The 25,799-nt window shown below is 45.4% G+C and overlaps 1 protein-coding gene across 1 annotated transcript in view; it reads right to left on the bottom strand.

The window, feature by feature from the left end:
- Positions 1-4,787: 4,787 nt before the first annotated feature.
- The window catches only part of CHST13 (carbohydrate sulfotransferase 13), a 52,250-nt gene continuing 31,238 nt past the window's right edge, over positions 4,788-25,799 (bottom strand). The window contains exons 2-3 of the mRNA XM_083728768.1: positions 13,063-13,145; positions 4,788-8,916 (exon numbers count right to left, since the gene is read on the bottom strand). Of these exons, the coding sequence (XP_083584894.1) occupies positions 8,071-8,916; positions 13,063-13,145 (929 nt within the window). The 3' untranslated portion in view covers positions 4,788-8,070. The remainder of the gene's footprint in view (positions 8,917-13,062; positions 13,146-25,799) is intronic.

Raw genomic sequence — 25,799 nt, 5'->3', positions numbered from 1 at the left:
AAAATCCCCCGGGTGCCCCAGCACAGTATTTGCCTCATCCCTCTACCTGGTAAACAGTCAAAGCTGTGTTATTTAACACCAAACTCTGAAAGGAGACTTCGGTATTTGGGCATTTCACACACACACACACACACACACACACACACACACAAACATACTCCTGGTCTGGCACAAAACACAATGTTTTTTAAGCAAGCAGGCAGGGGTGCTGTTTATGAAAATTCTAAGTGATTTAAGAAATGCATTCAACAGTCAAGAGAAAGAATTCAGCTGTTGCTTATTTTGCATGGAAGGAAGCTCCATTTCCTCCCTATGTAACACTAGGAGCCAATTAGATAGAGTCAACAGAGTTGCATTCTTGTTGGTGAGGGTGCATTTTTTTAAAAAAATTTACCTCATACACACGAATCTAGCATTAGGTAACCTATTTCAGCCCATGGATCACAGTGGCACATTGAAACCTGTCCTGGGTCAACACACACACACACACACACACACACACACACACACTCGTACAGTAGATGCACCTTTTTAGCAAATTATTCCCAACAAACTCACAGCAGTGACTATTCACTGGATACACTGCTATAGGTCTTCTTTCCACACAGCTCAGAAGCACCAAGCTAAATCCAGTTAACGGTTCTGTCAACAGTTTATGCCTACCCACAAATTCCCAAGTGGCTTCTACCACTCGAAAGTGTGATGGGAAACCCCAGCCGTGTGGTACCTTGACTCAGTCAGGGTCTCTGCTGCTAGGATGGGAAATAATTGCACTACCTTTTGCCACTAGGGCTGCCATCTTGTATCCTGAACATCAGCCTTTCCTTTCCAAATGCAGGCAGAGAAAGGGCAGCAGAGGCTCCTTTAATCTGTTCCTGCTGCATTCCTATCACCCAGCCCACACTCACCTGTGGCGGCAGCAAGTGGAACTCCAGCTGCATCCCACAGCAGGTGAGAGAAGGAAGAAGACAACAGAACCAGGGAGGGAATGGGGAGGATTTAAGATTTAAAGGGCAACATCCAGTGACTGCCATCATAGGCGACAGCCTTGGAGGTGACCCAAGGAATGTGGCCTTGCATCGTTCAGCCTCCGGACACTGAGGTCCAGCCCTGAGGGCCTTCTGGCGGTTCCCAAAATACGAGAAGCCAAGTTACAGGGAACCAGGCAGAGAGCCTTCTCAGTGGTGGCGCCCACCCTGTGGAACACCGTCCCATCAGATGTCAAGGAAATAAAGAACTATCAGACTTTTAGAAAACATCTGAAGGCAGCCCTGTTTAGGAAAGTTTTTAAAGTTTGATGTTTTATCGTGTTTTTAATATTCTGTTGGGAGCCGCCCAGAGTGGCTGGGGAGGTCTTGCCAGATGGGCGGGGTATAAGTAATACAGTGGTACCTCAGGTTATGAATTTAATTCATTCCAGAGGTTCGTTCTTAACCTGAAACTGTTCTTAACCTGAGGTACCACTTTAGCTAATGGGACCTCCTGCTGCCGCCACACCTTCAGCATGCGATTTCTTAACCTGAGGTACTACTTCTGGGTTAGCGGAGTTTGTAACCCAAAGTGTCTGTAACCCGAGGTGTTTGTAAACTGAGGTACCACTGTAAATTATTATTATTATTATTATTATTATTATTATTATTATTATTATTATTTATTATTATTATTATTTATTATTATTATTATTCATTGCAGTGTGGACTCTGATGAGGAAGCAGCAATTCCACAATGGCACAAGCACTGTAGCAGACATGTTTAAGTAGGGTTAAAGCTTCCTCCTAGTAATCGTTCCACTAAGTTGACCATCAGTTGGCTCACACTTTGCTCTTTTTGATTGGAGATTCCTCCCCACACAAGCATTGATCAGTTGGCTGGGCAGGGGGTGTTGGTTGGGCCCATGTCTTTAAGGGCTGCTGTGCAGACACTGGCCAATGGTGCCTTCTGCGATTCTCGCCAAAGTGTGAACATAGGGAGCTGCCTCAGACTGAGTCAGATCATTGGTCCATCTACCTCAGTACTGTCTACACTGACTGCCAGCGGTTTTCTAGGGGCTGAGGCAAGGAACTCTCCTAGCCCCACCTGGGGATTGAACCTGGGACCTTCTGCACTTGAAGCAGATGCTCTAACACTGAGCTATGGGCCTTTGCAGGGAAGAGTTGTGGTTTGCGTGGGAAGTAGTGCTAACCGGAGCCGGCCTGCTCTCCTTGGAAATGACAGCCAGACTTTTTCTTTCTACATAGACTATTCCGAAAAGGGGGTTAGCTTGGACCTGCAGACTTTTCTCCATCTTGCAGCAATTGGGTCAGGGTTGGGTTGTTGTTGTTTTTTAAACAAAAATCTTTGTGGGGGATAACGAAGATTTATTACCAAGTCAAAACCTTTGGCGTTATGTTGCAAAGAAATGATTAAGGCCCCTTTCCAAGAGCTCTTTGGAGGGCAGGCACACATCCTGCCACAGAGCAAGCGAGAGAAAAGTGTGGCCGTTTGGTGGCAGCTTATTGATTAATGCAGCCAGGGAAGAGAGCAGATTTAAATCCATTTTATGCGATGTTCTCTAATCTAATTGACAAAGATTGAATCCACATAAGATTATTCAGACTTTTCAGCAGAAGAGGGGTGATAAATGGCCTTGCTGGTTCTGCACCAAATGCGAGAGACAAAGAGGACAAGTGCCATCATTCAGCCCATGACGCACAGCTAGGCGGGTGGGCGGAGAGGGTGGGGGATGAATTCTGCAATCTGCTCTAATGCACCAGGAGGGCAGCCATACCCAGGAAGAGCCAACATGTAGAAGCAGATCCCTTAATTAACTTCAAAGACCCACATGAGGCTTCAGGTCACAGCAGCTGTGGAACCTCTGGCAAAACCAAGTTTTTCTTCTTGGTAGACTGCAGGCTTTCGTAGGACAGCCAGCTGACTCCCCCGCCCCCCACCTGAAACAAATCATTTATTTTTTCATCCCACAGATCCACACATGCTTCTCTTTAGAACCACAGCTGCAAGGCTCATCCATCAGCTCCTGTCACATCTTCATGCTGGGAAGGAAAGCTGCATCTGTTGGATTGCTGCCTGCCGCTCGCCTCTTAAAGGCACACGGATCCTTCCAGCAGTGGTGGCTAGCGCCCATTGGATCAGGGATGGGATGGGAGATCAATGGTAGGAAGAGCCAGTGACAGGCAGAGTCAACTCATTGTTCATACTGAAACATTGGTCCAAAGTTCATACTGAAATATTTGCTAGCCAGTTCTCTCCTGCCCATTCTGTTACCAAAAAACATACTGTGGAATATTTAAGTGGGAAGGGACATCCTACAGTAAATTGCTTCGATTGAAAATTTGTTTTGCTCTGTGAACACAAAAGCTCCTAAAAGGAAATGCAATTTCTGCCTGCTATTCCAGAATTCAGGGGGTAGCAGAACAATGAAGGTGTTAGGGCGTGAACCCTAATTGGCTTGCCCTGTTATATAATAGTGCCTAGACCTGCTGTTTTGAAAGTAAAACTATGTCATGGAGGGGAAACCAGTACCTTCTTCCCCAAGATGTTGTTTGGAGTACAGTGATACCTCAGGTTAAGTACTTAATTCGTTCCGGAGGTCTGTTCTTAACCTGAAGCACCACTTTAGCTAGTGGGGCCTCCTGCTGCTGCCACGCCACCGGAGCACAATTTCTGTTCTCATCCTGAAGCAAAGTTCTTAACCTGAAGCACTATTTCTGGGTTAGCGGAGTCTGTAACCTGAAGCGTATGTAACCCAAGGTACCACTGTACAACTATCCCATCGCCTGGCCATCAGCCAGCCTGCTAGGAGCTTGTGAGAGTTGGAAGTCCAATAACAGATTCCCTATCCATTGTCTATGCCATAAGGCCCAATGGTGCTGAGACAGTATCTTTCTAAATTCTTCTTTTTTTAAAGAAAATATAGCAAGCACCTTATAAAGTTCCCTTCCCGAAGCTGGTTACTCTGAGTCAATTTCCTAAGCAGAAAGAACACAAGAAGGGGCTGCTGGATGAGGTCAGAGGTCCATCTAGTCTAGCATCCTATTCTCACAGTGGCCAACCAAGCTCCTACAGAATCATGGAAGAAGGACGTGAGCACAACAGCACTCTCCCCTCCTGCTGTTTTGGGACTTCTTAACTTGGAATGGCATCAGAATTACCCATTTAAAAAAGTAGGAGAATGCAGAAGATAAGAAGAAGAAGAAGAGTTTGGATTTGATATCCCGCCTTTCACTCCCAGAGACCTGCAATTGCTCCACAGAAACAACGGCATGCATGTCAAGGTGCAAGAAGAGTATCACATTCAGTTTAAATGGTTGTAGTTCACCCAATCGGCCTTGAGGTGTCCCCACAGCTCTATGTTGATTCTAGGTGCAACCAGTCTCAAGAGGCTTGCACTCTTGTATGGAAAGTTTGCATACAAACAGAGAAGTCACAGGGGCATATATGACCAGGTTTTAATAATATGAAGCACACTTTTAGGCTATTGCATAACCCGATTCAGTTTGTGGGGAGCAATTCCAAATGGCTACACAAGTCTCTTTACCCCAAGCCCACTCAGAACAGTAAGGATAGCCCAGATGTTGGCAAATGGCAGCTCCCAGCTCTCCTGACCATTTGGCCATGCTGGCTGTGGCAGGCTGAAGCTGTCCACATCATCTCGAGAGGCCCAGATGGACCACCTCTTTGCCCAAGTCACCAGATCCAGGCCTGCAGCACAGGCATCCTCTTTATCAGCACAGTTAGTTAACAGAGATGATGCATTATGTACAAAGACAAAGACAAGGGTAACATGGTAGAGACAAAAATGCTGCTTTAATTGAAGCAAAACTGTCCATTTGGACTGAACTGATTGTCTCTTCAAGTACAAATGCTCCAAAGCTAGGCAGACTGACCATGGCTTACAAGTGAAATTTCTCTCTCTCTCTCTCTCTCTCTCTCTCTCTCTCATGTCCATATCTAGGCAATATCTCTACCACTTCAAACATGTTCTTCCCCTCCAAAACCCATGTCATCACTGAATAAGGTTACCTACCTTCCTACTTCTAGAGTGCATTCAAGTTCTTTGGGATTTCAAAGTGCTTTGCAGCAAAATAAAAATGGATATGCTGGAGGATTGACTTGGCCCATGAAACGAAGGCAGCTTTTTTTTTGGGGGGGGGGGAGCAATGATCAATATGAAAACCAGTCTATGGCAAACGGTGCATTCAGTCTTAATATAATCCAATCTTAATGTAAGGCAAGTCTTTCAGGGTATAGGATTTGTACAGAGCAGGGCACCCCTAATCAATGAACACTGCTCTCTGTCCAAACTCTTCCTGAACCAAATCCAGCTGATAAGGAGAATTTTAAGGGCGCCAACTCTTTCCAAATCCACCATCCCTTCACTCAGAATGGCACCTTCGCCCAGCTGAGGCACAACTTGCAAAAACACAAATGAGGGAACCTCATATCCCCCAAGGCAGGGGAGGCTCCAAGTTTCAGCATTCAGCCCTTTCATTTTCTCTGTACAAGAGTTGGGAGGTTTAAAAATGCTTTTGAATGTGTGGAGTATGAATCAGAGGTTCGAGAATAAAGAAAGCAGCTGAGGGAAGTGCCAAGCAGAGATGGACCACTTGGGAGGAGAAATCCCCTCTTCCAATTAAAGGACACAAACATGGGGGACACACACACACACACACTTTGTTACACTCTTGTCCTAGGCCATCCATGAAAACCTGTGATCCTCTAGATACCATTGGACTATAGCTCCCATTATTCCTGACAATTGACTATGCTGGTTTGGGCTGATGGGAGTCCCAACATCATCTGGAGGGACACAGGTTTCCCATGTCTATTCTATGGGGAAAAACAGTCGAGACATTACCCTAATAAGGCAATAAATAAATATATGTAGTGAGGTTGGCATGAAGGGTAAGTGCCTTTTGTAAAAGTGTTTCCCTTAGGGAAAGTACTCCTCTTCTGTTTGAATTTCCCGGGAGGACTGGAAACAAAGGAGAAAGCAGTTGCCCTCTCTCAGGGTCAGCAAAAGAAGCACAGCTCCCACTCCAAATATGTGTCATGATGTCACTTGGCTATATGGCATTGTGACCTCATAGGGGTCAATATGTGATCCCCATATTGGGGCTGGGAAAGCAGGAAAAGAATGGCACTGAAGGCGCAAGAGAGGGTGGAACAAAAGGGTTGTGAAGAACTATAAGCAACATTTTTAAATGCATGGTTGGGGGTTTGGAACGGAAGGGGGATTTTTATTTCCCACTTCCAGTCCAGCTTTTGCTCTGAACATTCCAGACACCTCTAATTTACAGGGCACAGGGATTGTATTTATTCTGGAGCTGCAATTAGCAGCCCACAGCTCAGCAGCTAAATACAGAATGCTGCCCGCCCCACCTCAGAGTTACAGCCCTACATCCTCTCTTTTGTTTCAGGCTTAGAGAGTGGCTAGCTCTGAGGTGAAGGACACTGCTAAAAATATACACTTCTTTCCCTCCTAAGAATAATGGTTGGTAAAGAGGATGCAGGCTTTCCTAGAGAGAAGATGGCAACCATCTTCCCAGGGACATTATCTCCCTCCTCTGGAAATCGCATGAGAGAAAGATGGATACCTGCAAGGGCAGGAAACGTGACTAGTCCTACAAGGCATGTTCTACATGCTCCACTTGCCAAGAGAGGTCCGTGGGGTGGGCAGGATCCCTTTTATGGAGCCAGACCTGGTGGGACAGTAAATGGTGTGGGGCACAAAGGCCTGGTTCACACAACATGAGAAAGCAAAGGCTCGCTGTCGGTTACAACTCATAGTGAGTGAGACATCACTTAGGTGCAAGCTCTGGTCCAGACGGCACCTTGGCTTAGCACAATGCAGGAGCAAAAATGACCGAGGGTGGGAGAACAAAGGAGTGGCAAGCTCCTCTCTGGGAACCCAGATCCCCATGTGGTCCCCCATAAGCCATAGTTTGGCTTACTGGGTTGTGTGAATCAGATCAAAAAGCTCAATTCTAATTCAAGGTACATTTTCCCTCAGACTGGTAAAACGAAACATTGCTAGCCTTCTAATCCCAAGGGTGTTCCCAACTCTGTCTCCATCTCCACCCATTTTTCACAGATTAAAGAACCTGTTTCTGGAGCTTAAATTGGTTAGGCCCATGGTGAGCTAGACCAAGGGTAGCCTATCTGGTGCCTGTCAGATGTTTTGGACTGCAACTCCCATCATCCTTGGCTGTTGGCCATGCTGGTTGGGGCTGATGGGAGTTGTCGTCCACAATATATAGAAGGTATCACGTTGGCTACTCCTGAGTTATGCACATAAAGAGAGAAAGCCACAGCAATTCCTTCATGCAATGACTGCATGTTGACATTGTTTTTTTTGTGTGTGTTTTTTAGGATTGAAGAAAGGCATTCATTTCTGCTTTGGTTCAGGCCATTCATATATGTAAATATGTGTGCACACCCCGCCCTACTCCAATGGACAATCTATTAAGCAGCACTGCCCCAGTGCAATGTCTATTCATATAAATGGAATTTGCTTGGGAGTATAACTTGGTGGGCTTTGTGTGCAGTAAGTGCTCAGTCATATCCAACACTGGTTGAGAGAGAAAGAGCGAGGAGGGGACATGAAATAAGGCTTTGTCTCACAGAAAAATTCTAGTTCACACTAAGACATTGTTCACAATAAGACACTTTTGGCTCACACCCCCTGCTTCTTCAATCTATGAGGAGAGAGAGAGAGGCTTTGGGGGAATATTAAACAACACATAAAATGCATATCATGTTTTATTGCTTCTCTGATTGCTCCAGGTTGATTCTCCAATCTCCTTACCAAAAAAAAAAAGGCCACAATTCCTGTGTTCTCCTGGAAAAATTCTCTTTGGCTGAGGAAGGATAATCAAACAACAGTAGATTTCTTTAACTGAAATAAGGGAAAGGAAGAGACAGGAACACTGGCTGCAGTTTTGACAAACTGGAATCCCAATGGATTGACCATCACAACAAGAGGGGAAAGGTTATCTCCTATCTTATGTTGACTGGCTGACAGCAGAAACCAGGAAAGGCAAAGGGAGCCCCGGCTGCTTGGTCACCACCTCATCGGGTGCGCAAGTAAGTCGGGATGGAGTAGTTGAAGAGCAAGTAATCCATTTTGTATAAATTAAATAACCTCCTTTGGTAAAAGGGGCTGATGTTCTGGAAGAACTTAGCCGTCATGTCGTCGTTGGTCCTGGTGGTCTTGGAGGAGGAGGGGAACTTGACGCCTGCGTCAGCCCCAACCAGTTGCAGGATGTAATTGGAGTCCTTGGCCAATGTCTCGTACTTGCCTACCACGTCGTAGTGGATGATACAGGGGTGGCAAAGGGAGTGCACTCGCTCCCAGTGCTCATTGAAAGGCTCTTCGCGCTGAGTCTGCGGATCCAGCAAGTAGTACACAAACTCCTCGAAGCGCACGTCATGGCCGTGCTCCAGGGCCTCGTTGCTGGGGTCCTGGCGATGCCGCCGGATTATCTTGGTCCCGTAGCGCTTGTGGAAAGCTGTGTTGTAGCTGCGGGTGAACTTGTTGCGGTAGGCAGAGACCAGCCGCTCCAGAGGCTCCCGCACAAAGATGAACTTGAGGTAGTTGCGCAGGCGGTAGTTGATTTCGGGGATGCTGTACTCGGAGAGAGTGTGCAGGTTGGAAGCCACGTGCGCCTCGTTGGCTGGGATTTCCAACGGGTCCTGGTACTTGCCCTGCCCGGTCAAGACCATCATGACCCGTTTCCAGTTAGTGCAAGCCACCTTGGGGACGTAGCAGTACAGCAGCCCGTGAACATCATCAACCACCAGGTGGCGCAAGTCGTCAGGAGTGAGGAGGCGCCGCTTGCGCGTGTAACGGTTGCACACCTTGTTCAGCAGGTCCCGCCTGCGCTGGTGCGTCGCCTGCAGGGAGGACTGCTCAAACTGAGGAGACAGAAGGGGGGAGGCGGAAAGAGTCACTGTACACTTGGCTGGTAAAGTGCATTTGGTCAGATCCTAACCTTTTCTCTGCTCAGGGCCACAAACAACTGCGTGTCAAGAAGATAAAGAATTTGGAGGCCTTTCTAAGGCAGTTGTCAGGAGATCACCTGCTACTGGGACAACTTCCCTTCAAAAAACCCCTGCACCTACCTCTTCACTGGCTGGCAACAGAGTTGGCAAAACAAAAAGAGGAGGGAGGAGGGACAGTTTATTCCTGCACTGCAGGGCATTGAACTAGATGATCCTCAGGGTTTCTGACAACTCTACAATTCTAGGGGTGGGGTTCAACTATGGTGGCGCTGTGGTCTAAACCACTGAGCCTCTTGGGCTTGCTGATTGGAAGGTCAGTGGTTCAAATCCTTGTGACAGGGTGAGCTCCCGTTGCTCTGTCCCAGCTTCTACCCACCTAGCAGTTTGAAAGCACACCAGTGCAAGTAGATAAATAGGTGAAGCTGCGGTGGGAAGGTAAACGGCATTTCCGTGTGCTCTGGCTTCTGTCACAGTGTTCCGCTGCACCAGAAGCAGTTTAGTCATGCTGGCCACATGACCTGGAAAGCTGTCTGTGGACAAATGCCAGCTCCTTCGGCCTGAAAGCGAGATGAGCACCGCAACCCCATAGTCACCTTTGACTGGACTTAACCGTCCGGGGGTCCTTTACCTTTACCTCAACTATGTTGATGCAATGAAAAAAGGCATTCACATAAAGAATATTTATACCCTAGAGAAGTCTGTAGCCACTAAGAATGTGCAGCACCCTCACCTAACTGCAATTCCCAGAATTATTTGGGAGGTCAACGGGTATAGCCTATATTTTTAAAAGTCTGCATATTCTAACTCATTTTTATAAATCCTCACAGTTGTACTGTTTTATCTATATGCACTGTAATGTTTTTATTTTTGTAGATATTTTTACTGTGTGTGTCTAATTACGTTTATAGAAAGACACACACATGCTTTTTAACAGGTGGGGGATACATCCATTTTTTAAAAAAACAACAACCCTGATATAGCTTTGTAATGTAGATGTGCCCACATGATACGAGGCTCCTTACGGCCCCTTCAGAGCTTTTAGCAACCTGAATCACGAGGAGGAGGGGGGTCATTTGTTTGTATTCTCTCCCTGTACATCTGCTGATTTGTTTGGGTGATAACTAAATGCCACAAGATTTAAAATGCTAGCTGGCGCGTTTGGAAAGGGGGGATCTAACCTGGCTGTGTGTACAAGAGAGTTGCAGAAGGAGGAGGAAGGTGCTGTTAAAGTGTGTCAAGTCATCACTGTCTGAAGGCAAAGGAAAAGGGAGCATCAAAGCTTCCTTCATGAAAGGCCTGGCCAAGTGCTCTTGGCAGGGCAAAGTTAACTCTGGGACAGGATGACGTGAACAGAGACTGCCTTGGGCTATTCAAACATCCCAGCCTCCCTGCTCCTTATTGCGGTTCTTTCCTGTGCAAGCCATCTGTTAGGAAGGGGTCAGGTCAGGCCACTCCAAGGTCATGGTGATGCCCCAGGGCTTGCTACTCTGAACAAGTTCAAGAACTGGATTCATGACTTGGAAGGTATGCATGTGTGTTCCTCTTGCTTTCTTCTACACTTATGCCCACCGTTGTCTCCCCCCCTCTTTTTTTTTAAAGAAACACAAGGCAACATCAATTTATTGAAGGAGTCTGCCCTGATTCTCTCCCTCCTATTTCATTAAAGACAGAAAGCTCTCGTTTCAGCACGTGAACTGCAGCTGTGGGTTCAGTTGCATTTATTCCTGCGGTTGCTCCTTCCACCGTCACACAAGTTCTGATGTCGTGCCAAAGGCCTGCTTTTGAAGATCCCCGTACACAAAATATTCTCTGGGGGAGGGGGGGGGGAATCAGCTACGCCATCCCACAGAGGGCTTAAAGCTCTGTTCATGAGATAAATCTTGGACATTTGCGCAGGGCGCATTCTGCATTTTGTTACACAATTAAGCAGATTCTTTGTCTTGCGCCCAGAAAAGCATTCCTAGCTTTAAGCAAGGAGCTTCTACTAAAAAGCATATGGCTCTGAAACCACAATCTGGCCTACACAACACAAAACCTTTTCAAGTAAGGCTCCCACTACGTAGCAACAGCATTTTCTTCCTAGGAGGGGCTGTGCAATGCGTAGGTAGACCTTTTGCTTCCTTCACATTTGTCTTCTGAGGGTTCCTGACAGCTGTCAGGCACTGTTAGATCACAGCCCAGGAGCCTGCTTACTCAACCTACCATGCCTGCCTCAATTTCTCACTCACCCGTTGGCATCTGCCAGGCCAAATAAGACTTGTTCACGCTCTTCAAAAGGAAGAGGGGGATAACATTTTAAAAAAACAACCCAACCCACTCTCTTAATGCCAGACCGAGAGATGGGTGGAGCAGGCACATCACACCTTATTGTTTTGGCCATCTAGCAAAATTGGATCTGATTGTGGTCACTTCCAAGGTGGGGAGTAAGACCAATGCTCAGACACAGTGACTTGAAAAGAAAGACAGCAGACTCACAGGGAATAAGGCTACCAGTGGCTACTCTAGGAACAGAGGCAGCATTATTCCCAATACCAGTTTCTGGGAGAGGACTATTTCTAGTGCTGCTCCTGGTCCTGCTAGAGGGCTTCCCAAGAGACCTCGCTGGCCAGCCTCTGCAGGAATCAGGATGCTGAACTAGAGAGAGGCCTTTGGCCTGGTTCAGCAGGGCTCTTATGTTCATAAGCTGACCCAGGATTTGAACTCACATCTCCCAGAGCTGGGGAACATCTTGGATAGGAAGCTATGGCTATTGACTACGCCAGGGGCCATTTACTCACCCCGTTTCACAAGGGCCAGGAGGCTTTTGTGTAACACAAGGGTTAAAAGTTATAGAATGTTGTGCGCTTGCAATGGCTCCTCTTTAAAAACACAGTTGAGACATTAAGGCAGAAACGTTATAACACTGAAAAGCAGCCGTTCCGTTTCCTATATGGGTTCACTGGGGAGTCATCGTCGCTGCCGTGGGAGCAGTTATCTGGCTTTCATTTTCTCCTGTTTCCATTAAATTAATTGTCAAAAGGAAGGCAAGAGTAGGTGGTTACGAGGAGAAAATAAAATGTATTCTGGCAAGCTCCAACAGCCACACACAGGGAGTATCCTGTGGTATCTGAACTGTGGAGAGTTTCCTACCTTCCTTATTCCTAGGTTGCCCTTGCCAGGCATCAGTCCCCTAGCATAAATCACACTGCTAAATGGAGTCTGTAGCCAAGCAGTCAGGGCCATCGGATAAGGTGGCAAAACCTTTACCTGGACTGCACCATGTCAAACTGCTGCATGCCTCCCCCTGCAACCTAAAGTGGTACAATCCAGACATAGGATTGCTTAAGTCATCCACTGTTTGTAGGGTATAAACCTATGGGGATAAATCTCTTGCTAGACCAAATCTCTGAGCAACAGCAGAGATAGCTGCGGACCTTTGGGGAAAGTCATTGTGCAGCAGTAGAGCACATGCTTTTAACATGCAAAAGATGGCAGGTTAGATTCCCCAGGAGTGACAATTGAGTCTAACCTCTAAGAGAGAAATAACTCCACCCAATTTTCTAGATCTAGATATATTTGCCAGAAGCCTCCCAGAATACTTGCAGCCCAAGAGCCTGAGCTATGCAGCAGAAGCATCTGATGCCACTGATTCTAACTTCTGCAAACTATTTGGAGAGGGGGAAAAGCCAACATGCTCACAGTGGAGCTGGCCTTTGGGAGGACTTGCTCCTGATTCGCTTGCTGGATGCTTTGAAAGCAGGGTGGCCAGGGCATGAGAGCAACTCAATCCCCTTTCCAGATACACAAAACCACCAAACTGGCAATTTACCTCCTCTGCCCCCCACCTTTCTGTAATTATCGAGGCAGAATATAATGGGTCAAAAAAAATGTGGCCTGGGTGTAAAGTTGTCCTAACAAAAAAAGAAGAAGAAATGCACATCTTCCTCTGCAGATAGTAACACCGAAGTTGCATCATAGCAGGCGTTGTGTGTTGCCTGGACTTTGACACACAATGAGCACTCCCCAACTCTTGCTGGTTCCCTCCACGCCCTTCCACCTTCCCTTTTCGCGTTCACTCACCTGATCACCGTGGTAAAGAGCCTGAAGTGGACTTCGACCGGACTTTCCATGCCAACTGGACTTCAGAATCCTGTCCTCTGCAGCTGGAAAGGAAAGGGGGAAGTTTTAAAAAGTGCCACTAGCAGCTCTGTTTCATGAATGAATGAATATAAACACACACACATACACAGTGTCAGCCTTTGCCAACCTGGTGACCTCCAGCATGTGCTGGCAGGGGCTGTAGACCAAACAGCTGGAAGGCACCCAATTGGTTGTAGTATATGACTGAGATGCTTGGGTGGTAGGCATCTAAGAGAAGATTCTGCCTGGGAAATGGTTTTCACATGTGCTCTGTTATGCCTGGATCAAGATGAACACCTAAGCCTGACAAAAAAGACCTCCCCAATGGAGTTGGAAAGCACAACAGGTCTGATAAACAGGTTGTCTCGCTTGCTCCACTTCTCACTTTTTCCTCCCACTAAAAATTATTAGAGAAAATAAGATTAGGCTCTCACTTACTAGTTTAATCCCACTCTTCTGTTAGAGCACCTTCAAAGTATCCCTGTGGAACGCCCTCCCATCAGATGTCAGGGAGATAAAGAATTACACAACTTTTAGAAAACATCTGAAGGCAGCCCTGTTCAGGGAAGTTTTTAATGTCCGACATTTTATTATTTTTTATATTTTGCTGGGAGCCGCCCAGAGTGGCTGGGGAAACCCAGTCAGATGGGCAGGATATAAACAATAAAATTGTTGTTGTTGTTGTTAACAAGGATTGAAGCTATCAACACAATGAAACATTAAATGGTAAATAAAACAAGAAAGCAGTAGTAGCAAAAATACTAGCAGTAGAAAGCAAAATAAAACATGACAAATGGGCACATGCTGTTTGTGCTGTGGCACCAGTTCTCTGAAATTTTCTTCCTTTAGAAGCGAAGGAAGCCCAAACATTGTGATGTTCTCAGCCTTTATTACAAACTTTTCTTTTCTTCCAGTCCTTCCCAAATTAGCCTATTTTTATCTTTGCTGTTTTTAATTCTTGTTGGCTTTTATGTCTTAATTCCACTTTTATGATTCGCATTTTACGTTCTGGGTGATATCCCATCAGCACAAAGATATCCACTTGTGCAACAGGACTTTGCCCCCTCTGTCCCCTCCCCACCTTCCTTGCCCCCTCCAAAAACCTGCTCCAGAGGGTTGGGAGAACCCCTAGAACAGTCCAGGGGAGGGGGAAAGAGAATGTTCCATTTTACAAGCAGAAATCCTTGCACTGATGACTGAATGTTCACACAGCGCTATTCCACATTTGTTGTTGTTGTTTAGTCATATCCGACTCTTCGTGACCCCATGGACTAGAGCCATAGCTGTCAAGTGTCTCTTATTTGAAGGGACAGTCCCTTATTCCAGTGCCATGTCCTGCTGCTGTCCCTTATTGATGGATGTCCCTTAAATGTCCCTTAAATGATGTCCCTTAAATTTCAAAGGAAGCAGCTCTTCTCCCTCCCTCCCTGCCGGCCAGGGAGGAGGGAGGCTCCAACTGTGTTGCTTGGTTGTGTTGCTCACCCAATAAGAAGTCTAAGAATGACTGGGGGGTGGAGCTTGCATGCCTTGTGTGTGGCTAGTTAATGCAAGCTGAGGGGTTTTTTGAATGCTGGACGCCATTTTGTTGCACGTGCTGCTGCAAACTTTGCTGTGCAAAGCCAGGCCGGGGAGCCATCTTAAGTTGAGGCTGCATAGGCCTTGTGGTGCATGTGATTCAGATTCTATTCAGTTGAACCTCTGGTTACAAAGTTGGTTGGACAGTGTTCTCGAAGCTACCAGCATGAGTTTGACCAGACTGCAGGAGGACAGGAAGACTGGAGTGCCTGGAACAGGTGAGGCTGCAGGTCCCTTATTTTGGCTGTGAGTCCCTTATTTTCAAGGCTGCTGGTCCCTTATTTTCAAATCTGTAAGTTGACAGCTATGACCAGAGCACACCACATACCACATACGACCCTATCTTTCTGTGCTGCACTTTTTATCCTGGTTTGCTGTTTAATTCTACTGCATTTCTTTTTGCTTTTTGCTTTTCATTGTCCAGACAGGGCATAAGACAGGGAAACCAAAATTCTGTGGCTTGCCTTATTTAGTACTTCCCATTTACAGTACCTAAACCCTTCACTCGTCACTTGCAAAATAATTAGACCCCTGTGGGCACAAGGATAGACCACTTCCCACTGGGCTAGACTCTCCAGGCAATTACCCAAGAAGCGGTGGCTGTCAGTAACAGTCACTGGCTTGCTCAACCCAGTGAACCCTCGGCCTGCAGCAAGGGGAAGTCATTGTGGCGCTAGGATGAGGCCTGATCAAACGCATGCCAAGCTGCCACACTCTGCTGAGCTGCTCATGTGTGAGGTTCTGAGCCTGCACCACTGCCAGTGGCTTACCAATTAAAAAGGAGAAACCTGTCAAGGCGGATTTTAAACATTCATTCATGGCAATGACTAAGAACCCTATTGAGGCAGGGGGCCAGGATTCTGGAAAAAAGTAAGAAGGGCATGCTCATTAGTTTTGCTCCCCATAATAAGAACTTGAAAATATTTGCTATTGTAGTAGGCTCAATGTAAGAACACAGGAAGAACTTGCCAGATCAGCCCAGTGGCCCATCTAATCCAGCGTCTTGTTCTCACAGTGGTCAACCTGCCGGAAGTTTGCAAGCAGCACCTGAGTGCAATAGCAGACTCCCCACTTGTGATTTTCAGCAGCTGCTACTCAGAAGCATTACTGCCTCTGTTTGTGGAATCAAAGCATGCCCTTCATTATTGGTAGCTGCCAATGATAGCCTTATCCTTCATGAATTTGCCCCAAAGCCATCCACGGCTTATAGGACGATGCCCAACCCTAGGCCTATGCTCTGTATTCCCATTACTGCTGGGATAACAACAAATCAGCACAGAACAGAACTGACTGGCCCAAACATCTCTTTGTAGCGCTGCTGCTCCTGCTGTAGGCGCCACAGTAGGTGGGTTTCAAGGCGCCATGTTCAAAATAGCAAATCTAGATCTTTTGTGGTAGAAGCATGAATATGAAGAATCAGGATGAGCATGCTAGGGGAAGGGGAGCAAGCTTTTGAACTCCAGGCTGTAAGTCATAAGTAACAGACCACTAATCTAAATGCCATTGTCCCTGGCTTGAGAAAACAAGTAAATGCATGTTCTTATACTGCTTTGTACAGTACTTGGGAAATCAGCTCAGCATACTAAGGGAAGTAGGGGGAGGGGAAAGAAAGTAAGGCTGGTCACATTCTTACATGGTGAATAACCTGATAGCTTGCAGTGGTTGTGGAAATCAGCAGGGGAGGGGGAGAATTTAATCATCCAGAGAAATATCACCAGCCCTACCACATGCTTGTCACGTGACAGAAGGGGAAGTTACTCAGGTTGGGCAAATGCAGTGCCGATATGCAAGGTTGGCAGTTGCTAAAGGGCAAGTGATCTGTGAGCTGATGCAAAAAGTTGGGAGAAAGCGGCAGGTTACTGAAGAAGTGCGATGTTGCAAGTAACCACAACCCATGCCCACAAAGGTACCGTTACGGGGGTGATAGGAAGAGCTTGTCACGAGAGCTTTGCTAGATATGGGGAACCAAGTGTTAATCTGCATTTCAGTCTTCTCTCTGCCCTGTCCTAGATTGTAAATGTTCAAACCTAATCCAAACTGACTGGATTTTGGTACCGTTAGACCAAGTTCTCTTGCTTGGGAAGAGACAGAACTCAAAGCACAAAGGGAATGTTGGTCTCAGCAAGTGCAGCCTTTGCTCCAAGTCAATGCACGACAAAATGTGCACCAAACCACATACAAAAAAAGGGGGGGGGGAGGAAGAACTGGCATTGAATTGGACTTAGCCCTGGCTTGACAACACCTAACATGTTAGAAACTTGCTAACTAACCAGCTTTCTTACAGATACCTCATGGCAAATGAGAACTGTAGATATGTGTAACTCAAAAACTAGTTTTCAAACTGCCTATACACCTCTCGTGGTGTTAAGACAACTATGTGTTTTAGGCTTTCCTTCACTAAGTACTGGTAGCAATCTGCTCTGTGCGGTCAAGGGAATATGCCCCCTTTCTGCTGTGTGGGCTTGATCAAGGGATTTCTCAATAGAAGGCAACAGGAGGCTAGCAGTGCTGATCTCCTCTAGCCAAGATGATATTTACAATGTGTACAAGAGCATTTGTGTTGGGAAGAGAGGCGGGGAGCACTGGAGCATACATAACAGATCCATGGAACTGTATTATAAAATCAGCCTAGGAGGCTTACTGCTTAATTTGTTCCCCACGTGGCTTGATGAAGAGTTCTTGAGAACTCAAGAGTTTGCACACTATTTCGGCTGGCCTAATTGAAGACATGGTTCCAATATGGTTTTTGGAACCTCATTTTGGCATCTTTGCAACACCTGAAAACTAAAAGGCAACTAGGCGCAGTTAAGACTTTTTTCCTTCCTAAAACAACAGAGAGTATTGTGATGCCTTAAACACTAACAGTTTTTCATTACGGCATAAGCTTTTGTGGACTTGGGGTCATTTTGTCAGATGCAAGGAGTGCGATCCTCGGTTGTCAGATACACATTGCACATGGATGTATAAATGACCCTTTGGCACAGTTATTTATCGAGTTGTCAGAAGTCTCTAAATCTCTCCGCCAGGTGGCTAACCTTTGGCCCTGCAGAGGTTGTTGGGAGATCAGCTCCCATCAGCCAAAACCAGCATAGGCAATGCTAAGGGCATGGAAACTGTCACTCAGCAGCATCCATAGGGCCACAAGTTAGCTCTGCCTCCTCTGCACTGATCATAAAGCAGAGATGAAAGCTTGCCTTATGAAAACACACTTAAAGAGCACAAGCACACTTAAAGAAAGGGGAAAGTAGCCTGAGGCCAGTTACATAATTCTTCATGCAGAGTGCAGCAGGGTGGTATGTGGCGCGGGGCTTCCACTATAAAGAGAATCTCAACAACCAGTTTTGGGGAAACTAACATGAAGAGTGGGAATGGGATAAATGTTCGTAGCCCGCCAAGTACAGGAAAAGTTGGGATTCGAGATATCTTGTTTCGGAGAGTGTGTGTATGAGCTGTCAAGGGAACCATCAGAGCAGGATATTTACTGATTGTGCTAGTAGCCGTGGCAGGCCCCCCTCAAGCACTGAAGTTATTGACAATACAGTGACCTGAATAGGAAATTGCTTGGCTCTGTGACCCAGTTATCAAGCCACTCTATCATCTATCATCTATCTATCTATCTATCTATCTATCTATCTATCTACCTATCTATCTTCACGTAAGTGCAGAATGCACCCATATGTCGTATTTTTCGCTCTATAAGACGCACCAGGCCATAAGACGCACCTAATTTTTGGAGGAGGAAAACAAGAAAAAAATATTCTGAATCCCAGAAGCCAGAACAGCAAGAGGGATCACCGCGCAGTGAAAGCAGCAATCCCTCTCACTGTTCTGGCTTCTGGGATAGCTGCCCAGCCTGCATTCACTCCATAACACACACACACATTTCCCCTTACTTTTTAGGAGGGAAAAAGTGAGTCTTATAGAGAAAAAAATACAGTATATGGCAGATAAGAGAAATGGAAGCAGCACGGTGGGCAGTACAGGCTCATTTGCTGTTCCTCACCACCACCTCCAGTGGAATAGCCAATAGCTATGATGCCGCTCTCCTCCCTCTGCACACTGTTCTGGGGCTTCTCAGATTCCCAAGCTAATTTCAAGGAGGGACACAGGGGGGAGAGAGAGAGTGGAGAGCTCCCTCACACAAGCAGAAGTCCTTGTGGACAGCTTTGGCTGACATGCTCACTAGGTGAATCCTGACCTTATCTTATCACAAAAACTGAGATGTAGTTACAGGTAGGTAGCTGTGTTGGTCTGCTGTAGTCAAAAAAAAATAAAAAAAAATCCTTCCAGTAGCACCTTAGAGACCAACTAAGTTGGTTATTGGTATGAGCTTTTGTGTGCATGCACTTCAGGTGTATCTGAAGAAGTGTGCATGCACACGAAAGCTCATACCAATAACAAACCTAGTTGGTCTCTAAGGTGCTACTGGAAGGATTTTTTTTTATTTTGTTTATACTGAGATGCTTATTCTGTCTCAATGTAAGCTTCTCTAGATGTATTTTAAAGGCTGTTTGGTGTGGGTTTTAATGCCAAGAGCTCTACTGCAGAATTCTGAGAAGTGTGAAATCTAATGAATAACTGCGTCCTAATCTTCACATCAGTCCAGGAGGTGTGGATCAGGTCAGTTTACCTGGAAAGTCAAAAAAGGGAGGGGATTTGCTGAGTAATGGAATAGCTGTGCTCCGGGGGTAGAGCACCTCAGGTCTGAGGTCAAATGCAGCTCTCCAAGCCTCTCTGTCTGGCTCTTGGGACCCTACCCAGGCCACATAACCCAACCATGCTCCTTACCACCCCTGCTTTGCACCCACCTAGAGTGCTTTTGGCTGGCTGTAATATGCCCCTGAACTCTGATCATGGCTTTTGCTTGTGTGGGTGGAGAATAAAAAGGATTGCATGATGTTCCAGTCCCCTCTTGGCACCACTAGGCTGGGCTTCAACCAAGGACCGAAACATTGCCTTTCAGGAGATAGCAACCATATATATGCAGGAACCATTCATGTATGTCTGCAATACTCAGCAGAACATTTGGTCTGCTTGGCAAAAGGGGAAGAGAAGGCTATGTAATCTTTATTCTTTTAGAAAAGAAGTAGCTGCTAACTTATTGGTGAAAGAACGTTGAAGCTCTCGCCTGGAAATGGGCAGCAGCCAAGCTTCTTCATTCCACAGGACCTGGCGGTTGTGGTGTTAAAATAAAAGATTACGCCATCTCTTTTGTCTGTATGCTTTTCAAATTTCATGGCTTGGGTCAGAAGTGACGGCATATTTCACAAACACTTGTACATCAGTAAGTGCCTTAATCCATAATACTCCTGTTTGCTTTATACTCAGCTATTCCCAATATTAAACTACTGCAGCCCATCTCAGTTAGAACTAGGGATGGAGGGGACCTGTTAATTTTGATTTCTCAAGTTTTCCAAGCTTAAGCTCAGTTTCCCACATTTCCACATCAGCTTGCGATTAGTATTATTTTAAAAAGCCCTCGTGAAAATTCATCAGAATTTGAGTGCTAATTTCTCTTAATAGACACCTTTCTGCAAAGTGTTTTTTCCCTAGTAAAATGCATTTTCACTAATATATGCATCTTATGCACACTTTATCCCAGAGCCTGCATTCTGGTGCATGTGACTTGGCTGGAGAACTGCAATGCAAAATTCAAGGAAATTTGAAGAATGGCTGCTTCAGTTCATGCATTGTTTCAGAAACTGCCAAATAGGTAGGTTCACCTTTAAATCTGAACTGAATCATATTTTCTATTCATAACAGGGAACAATTTTAGCTGGAACTGGAGAACACCTTACAGTCAGAAATATTATTTTCTGAATGTTAGTGCGGTAGAGAAAACAGGAGGCAGCTGTTGCAAAAATTGAATGTCTACTCCGCTCAGTGTAGCCTTTTCAATTTGCAGAATGTGGAAAAACCTAAAAACATGATTTAAGCAGCACTTATAAAAATGGCCCCAAGGGAGCCACAAATGGCTCAGCTACATCAGGGCAGCAGTCCAACTGTGAAGGAAGAATTCTCCCTTTGCCAATGCCATTGCAAGTAGCAGCAAAAGGAGGCGGGGAAGAGAAGATCCGCTACAGCCCTGCTTCTAAAGAGAAGCCACCACCTCCGAACGGTGGCTGATTCTGATGCACACCACCACACACACACAAATAGGAGAAATGGCACAAAGTTTCAAGGCTGGGAAATTCAGCACAATTTCATTTCACTCTTAAAGTGAGAAGGTTGAAGTGGGAACTTCTGCATGCAGAGCATGTGGTCTACCACTGACCTATAGTTGCTCCTGAAGGGCAAGATCTGATTCTTAGTCACCACTAGAAGTCGGGATTACAGCCATCAGCACAGCAGGATTCCCCATCACAAAAGCCTTCCCGATATTGCAATGTCTTGGAACGAAACCACCTGACTTTACGATGCATCAGGTGCTGTATGTGACATCCTTCGTATGCAAAGGCCCTTGAAAGGTTCAGCAGAGACATAGCTGAGTAGCTCCAGGAGTGAGTGTGATACAGCCAAACATAGCCAGCCCCTGAAAGCCCCTCAATCCTGTTCTGTTTAAGTCATCTTCTTCCAGATGTCAAACTCTGATCTAATAAAGAGCTCTATGTAACAGAATATACTGATGTGTCTCCAAACCAGTTCAATTCAAGCTCTTAGGGCAGAGGTGGACCTCCAGGTGTTGTTCTGGTCCTAGTTCCCAGGTTATAAGGAACCACAAAGGTCATCTATAGTTCTGTCAGAGCAGGAAATCCACCTCTAGAACATCCCTGATTAATTCTTTAAATTTCTAGGAGTGTGCTAACATGAGCATTACAAAATGAATCTAATGTGTGAAATGCCCCCGCCATCATCTCTGCAATCTGCAAAGTGGCCGTGGACAGAATCTCCTCTGTTCCCAATACGCAACATGCATTAGGAAGTGCAGCAACATAATTAACTGATACTTAATAACGCTGATTGATCCAACTGCATTAAGGCCTTTCCATGTATGAAGAATGACTTCGTGGAGTTCACCACCACTGCCATCAATCTTGCCTGTAGGGCTGAGGAAAAGGAAAATACCACTCCAAATTGGAAGTAATATTCTACTAAACAGTGATGCTATTATTCTCCAGCAGTTTGATGGCAATAATAGCTTTAAAGCCAGGGCCCTGTAATGACTTGCCAGCTGGTTCCCATCACTCTTTTTCAGAAACAGAAAGGAAATCAATCTGAAGCTAAGCCTGTTTGGTTTATTATACTAATTGAGTGGGCAGAGGATAAAGAGAGAATGTTCCTCGGAACCTTTTGAGAACATACAGCTTACAGAACAGCCCTGCTGCTTTTGACGATCAGATATTTACCCAATGCTGACCTGGAAACAATTCCAATGGTGCCCTTTGGCATTTCCATTGGAAATTATGGCAAGTGCATCCCTGCAGTTTCAAAAGTTGGCTGTCAAACTCTTTGCTTTTCCTGGATCAATCTGTACCCCCTAGAACCTAAAATCATTTGTGAAATTTGGTGCCAAAAGGGCAAGATTTTGACACTCATGTATTTGTTCATTGTTTACCTTGTCTTTTTCTAAATCTAATAGCCCCATGAAGAAGAAAAGTGTCTACAAATCAAATAATGGACCTTTTTTGAGGACCACACTATTTAGTATTTTAGTATTTAGTACCCAATTTATTTTGTATTGACTTTCCCTCCATGTATATCTCTTAAAATTAGTCTCCAACTTTGTTAAAACTTCCCAGTTCCAGCTTGATTTTGGATGCTACTTACCAAAGAACCTGTGTGTTTCACCCATGGATGGAGACAGATGGTGTTTTTTTAATTTCAAAAATTGGGGTCTGTGTGAACCATTGTAAGCTGCTTGGAGCCAGCAACCCTTGAGGCAGCCCTAGATGCAACTTGAAACCTTCCTAGAATCTAGTACAGCCCAATCTATGCAAGCTTACTGCTCCCTCCCATATTCCATCATAAAACTGTGACTATATGCAGCACCATAGCTTCAGTGCCAGCCAGTTGTTTTCTACCCCACACCCTACAAGCTATGGAGAACTGAAAAGACTACCCCCCATTTTGTGACATTTTAGTTGGTCCTAATAAATATATTACTTCACCACGAATTGACTGTACTGTGTGTGTGTGTGTGTGTGTGTGTGTGTGTGTGTGTTTTATGCACAACCCACAGTACAGTGGTACCTCTGGTTACGTACTTAATTCGTTCCGGAGGTCCGTTCTTAACCTGAAACTGTTCTTAACCAGAAGCACCACTTTAGCTAATGCTGCTGCTGCCGCGCGGCCGTGTGATTTCTATTCTCATCCTGAAGCAAAGTTCTTAACCCGAGGTACTATTTCTGGGTTAGCAGAGTCTGTAACCTGAAGTGTATGTAACCCGCGGTACCACTGTAAGGCAATGCATATACATATATATATATGACACGCACGTGTGTACACCCCCCCAATACATTCATAATAAAAACCATTAACAATCCCTAAGACATCAACAAAATTAGCACATGGAAATTACACAAAACCCTGGTTCACAACCTTCTAGGAATCAAAATGTTCCTGTTCCTCTCTGGAAGCTATGAACTGACTGAGCTGGGCAGGCCACGTGTGTGTGAGAGAGTCCCACAAAGGGGCCTCTAGTCTACTTAACATTTACTGGATTTTAAACTGAATTGAAGGTAGATGAGTGTCTGTCTGTCTGGAACATACCAAGTTTCCACTGCATAAAGGCAAGAGTCAGTTTCTAACAGTGTCTTCACAGAGAAAAGAGAAGCAATTATAGGAACAGTATGAGACATGAGCTGTATTTTTAACCTGTTGTGTGTAAAGTACTTTTTCCATTCAAAGGCTTCCATTTTGTCCTACTTCCAGTTTACTACACAAGCACCTAACAGATAGAAGCTATCAGCTGGATGAGCCTCAGCTCTTTATACGAAAAAGTACCCCTGTCCATTGGGCTACTTGTGATCTTTGATAAAACAAGCAATTCAAAAAATTTTACTAAGGCAACTCAAGATTCAAGGGGCGGGGGGGGGGGGGAGAAACTGTATACCAAGGCCTCTATTCATTGATTTAATTGCAAATTGCTTTACTTAACCTTTTCCTACTTGTGGTCAGAAAGGATGACAAGTTATGTACAGCACTGAGGCTCCCAACATCTGGATTTCCTATTCAAACCCCTGACCTCTTCCTACACTCCCAAGATTTTGCCAGGCATCACCCAAATCTGTATTCACTTCCTCAAGAGCAAAAACCTAATTTACTTAAAACAACAACAACAACAACAACAACAAACACCACATTGACCAGAACGCTGCATTTTGCCCCAAAACCAATTTAGCATGTCAAGAACTGGAAAAGCACACACACAGCCTTGCACATCTGGAACCTGATGCCAAAATGTGTCAGGTTTCCTCACAGCTTCAGAGTAGGGCATTGGCTGGACTCCCATTTCTGCCCACTAACCCCCAATTTGTGAGGTGGAAACTGCTGCCGTTCATCTTCCTTCTAAAGTAGGCATGTAGGAGGAGACAAAGGGAAAAGGGCCAAGGGCACTGAACAATGTGGCTCTAACATGCCTGAACCTGTGGTTTGGCAAAAGGACGTGAACATGCCATAAAGAACTACTGTCTGGAACGCAGCCACAAACACTCAAAGAGGGAAATGCTCATTTAAGCATCTAATCATGAGTGCTGAGTAATCCCAAGAACTGCCCATTGTTGTGGACCTATTTGAACACAAGTCTCTGTAATGAGAGAAATATTCACTACCTTACTATTAATCAGAATGAGGCTGCGCTCCTGAAGGGTACCATTAATTGACTGGGAGACTTTTAGAATTATATCCTCTGGAAGAGGATTCAGAAACACGTTATGTGTTTGCTGTAGTTCCCTCTTAGCGTTGCATCTGTGTACTGATCAGACACGCACCAAATGACGAATCCAACTGGCTGGGAACCGACGGGACAGCGCTCCAGATTTCAAGGCAGCCGACGGTGACATCATGCAGGCTGCAGCCAACAGGGTTTCCCTGTACAGCAATGATTAAGAACAGATCCCAAAATGCAAAGCTCACAACTTTGGACGCAAACCACTGGCTGGGTTGTATGACAAACTGGGAATCCAGGGCACAACGCAAGACGGCAGGAACTTTTGCTCTCCCATTGAAATAAATTGTGAGATTTAAAGGTCCTTAGCCATGACTAGATCATGTCCTTGGAAAAGACACAGAAGGGGAGTGTACTTGCATCTGTAGTCTGTAGAGTATGCTACTGCCCCATCAGTTACTAAATTCAGCCACCCCCTTCACTTCCTGTTGCATCTGCCCAAGATATAAAAAGAGGGGGAAATGAAAGAGCTGTCTTAAAGCCAGAAATTATAGCTTTGGACAACAATTACAGCCACTGGCCTTCCTGGAAGTAGAAATTCTAAAAAGTGATCCAGAAGATCTTCTTTTTTTAAAAAAAGTCAGTCTTTGTTGCTTTTTGGAAGAGTAATGATTTGAAGGGGGTAACTGCATTTAGATCCTGTTTACCTTTCCTCCTTGTTTAAAGCTAACATTTTAAATGTTCGGCAATGACCACAAATGGGAAAAATGGGAAACGCACAAGAGAAGCATGCCTTTCTCTGCTAGATTCCTGCAGATCTAAGAGGCATCTGTCAAAACTGAAACTGGTTGTTGTTGTCCTTTTTCCAGGCCATAATAATCATATATTGCCCACTGCTCTCCAGGGCAGTCCAAAATTAAGAGTATTTTCATCTGTAATGCTAACATGCATACAACTTTTATTCCGCTTTCAGTAATAGGGCCATATGTAATACCGTTAACAAAGAGCAGAGAAGGACCTAAAGTCTAGACCTCTTTTCCACATGGGGCATTTTCTTGTCACATTGGTTGAAGAGTTGCTTCCCCAAACTATGGTGCTCCCAAACATCGTCTTTTTTACCACAATAAAAGTAAGGAAGCTCAGAAAACCAATATTTTGGTCAAGAGACCCATCTCTTTGCCCCCACCTCACCCAACTGTTGCCTCTGTAGGAGCTATACTAGACCAACATGCCTTATGTGATGCACGCCACAGAGAGTATGGGAAATGAAGTAGAA

The sequence above is a fragment of the Podarcis gaigeae genome (genome assembly GCF_964106915.1).
Source record: "Podarcis gaigeae genome assembly, chromosome: 2".
Lineage (NCBI taxonomy): Eukaryota > Metazoa > Chordata > Lepidosauria > Squamata > Lacertidae > Podarcis > Podarcis gaigeae.
Note: the sequence above shows the minus strand (reverse complement) of the source record. Positions and strands in the feature narration are given on the sequence as shown.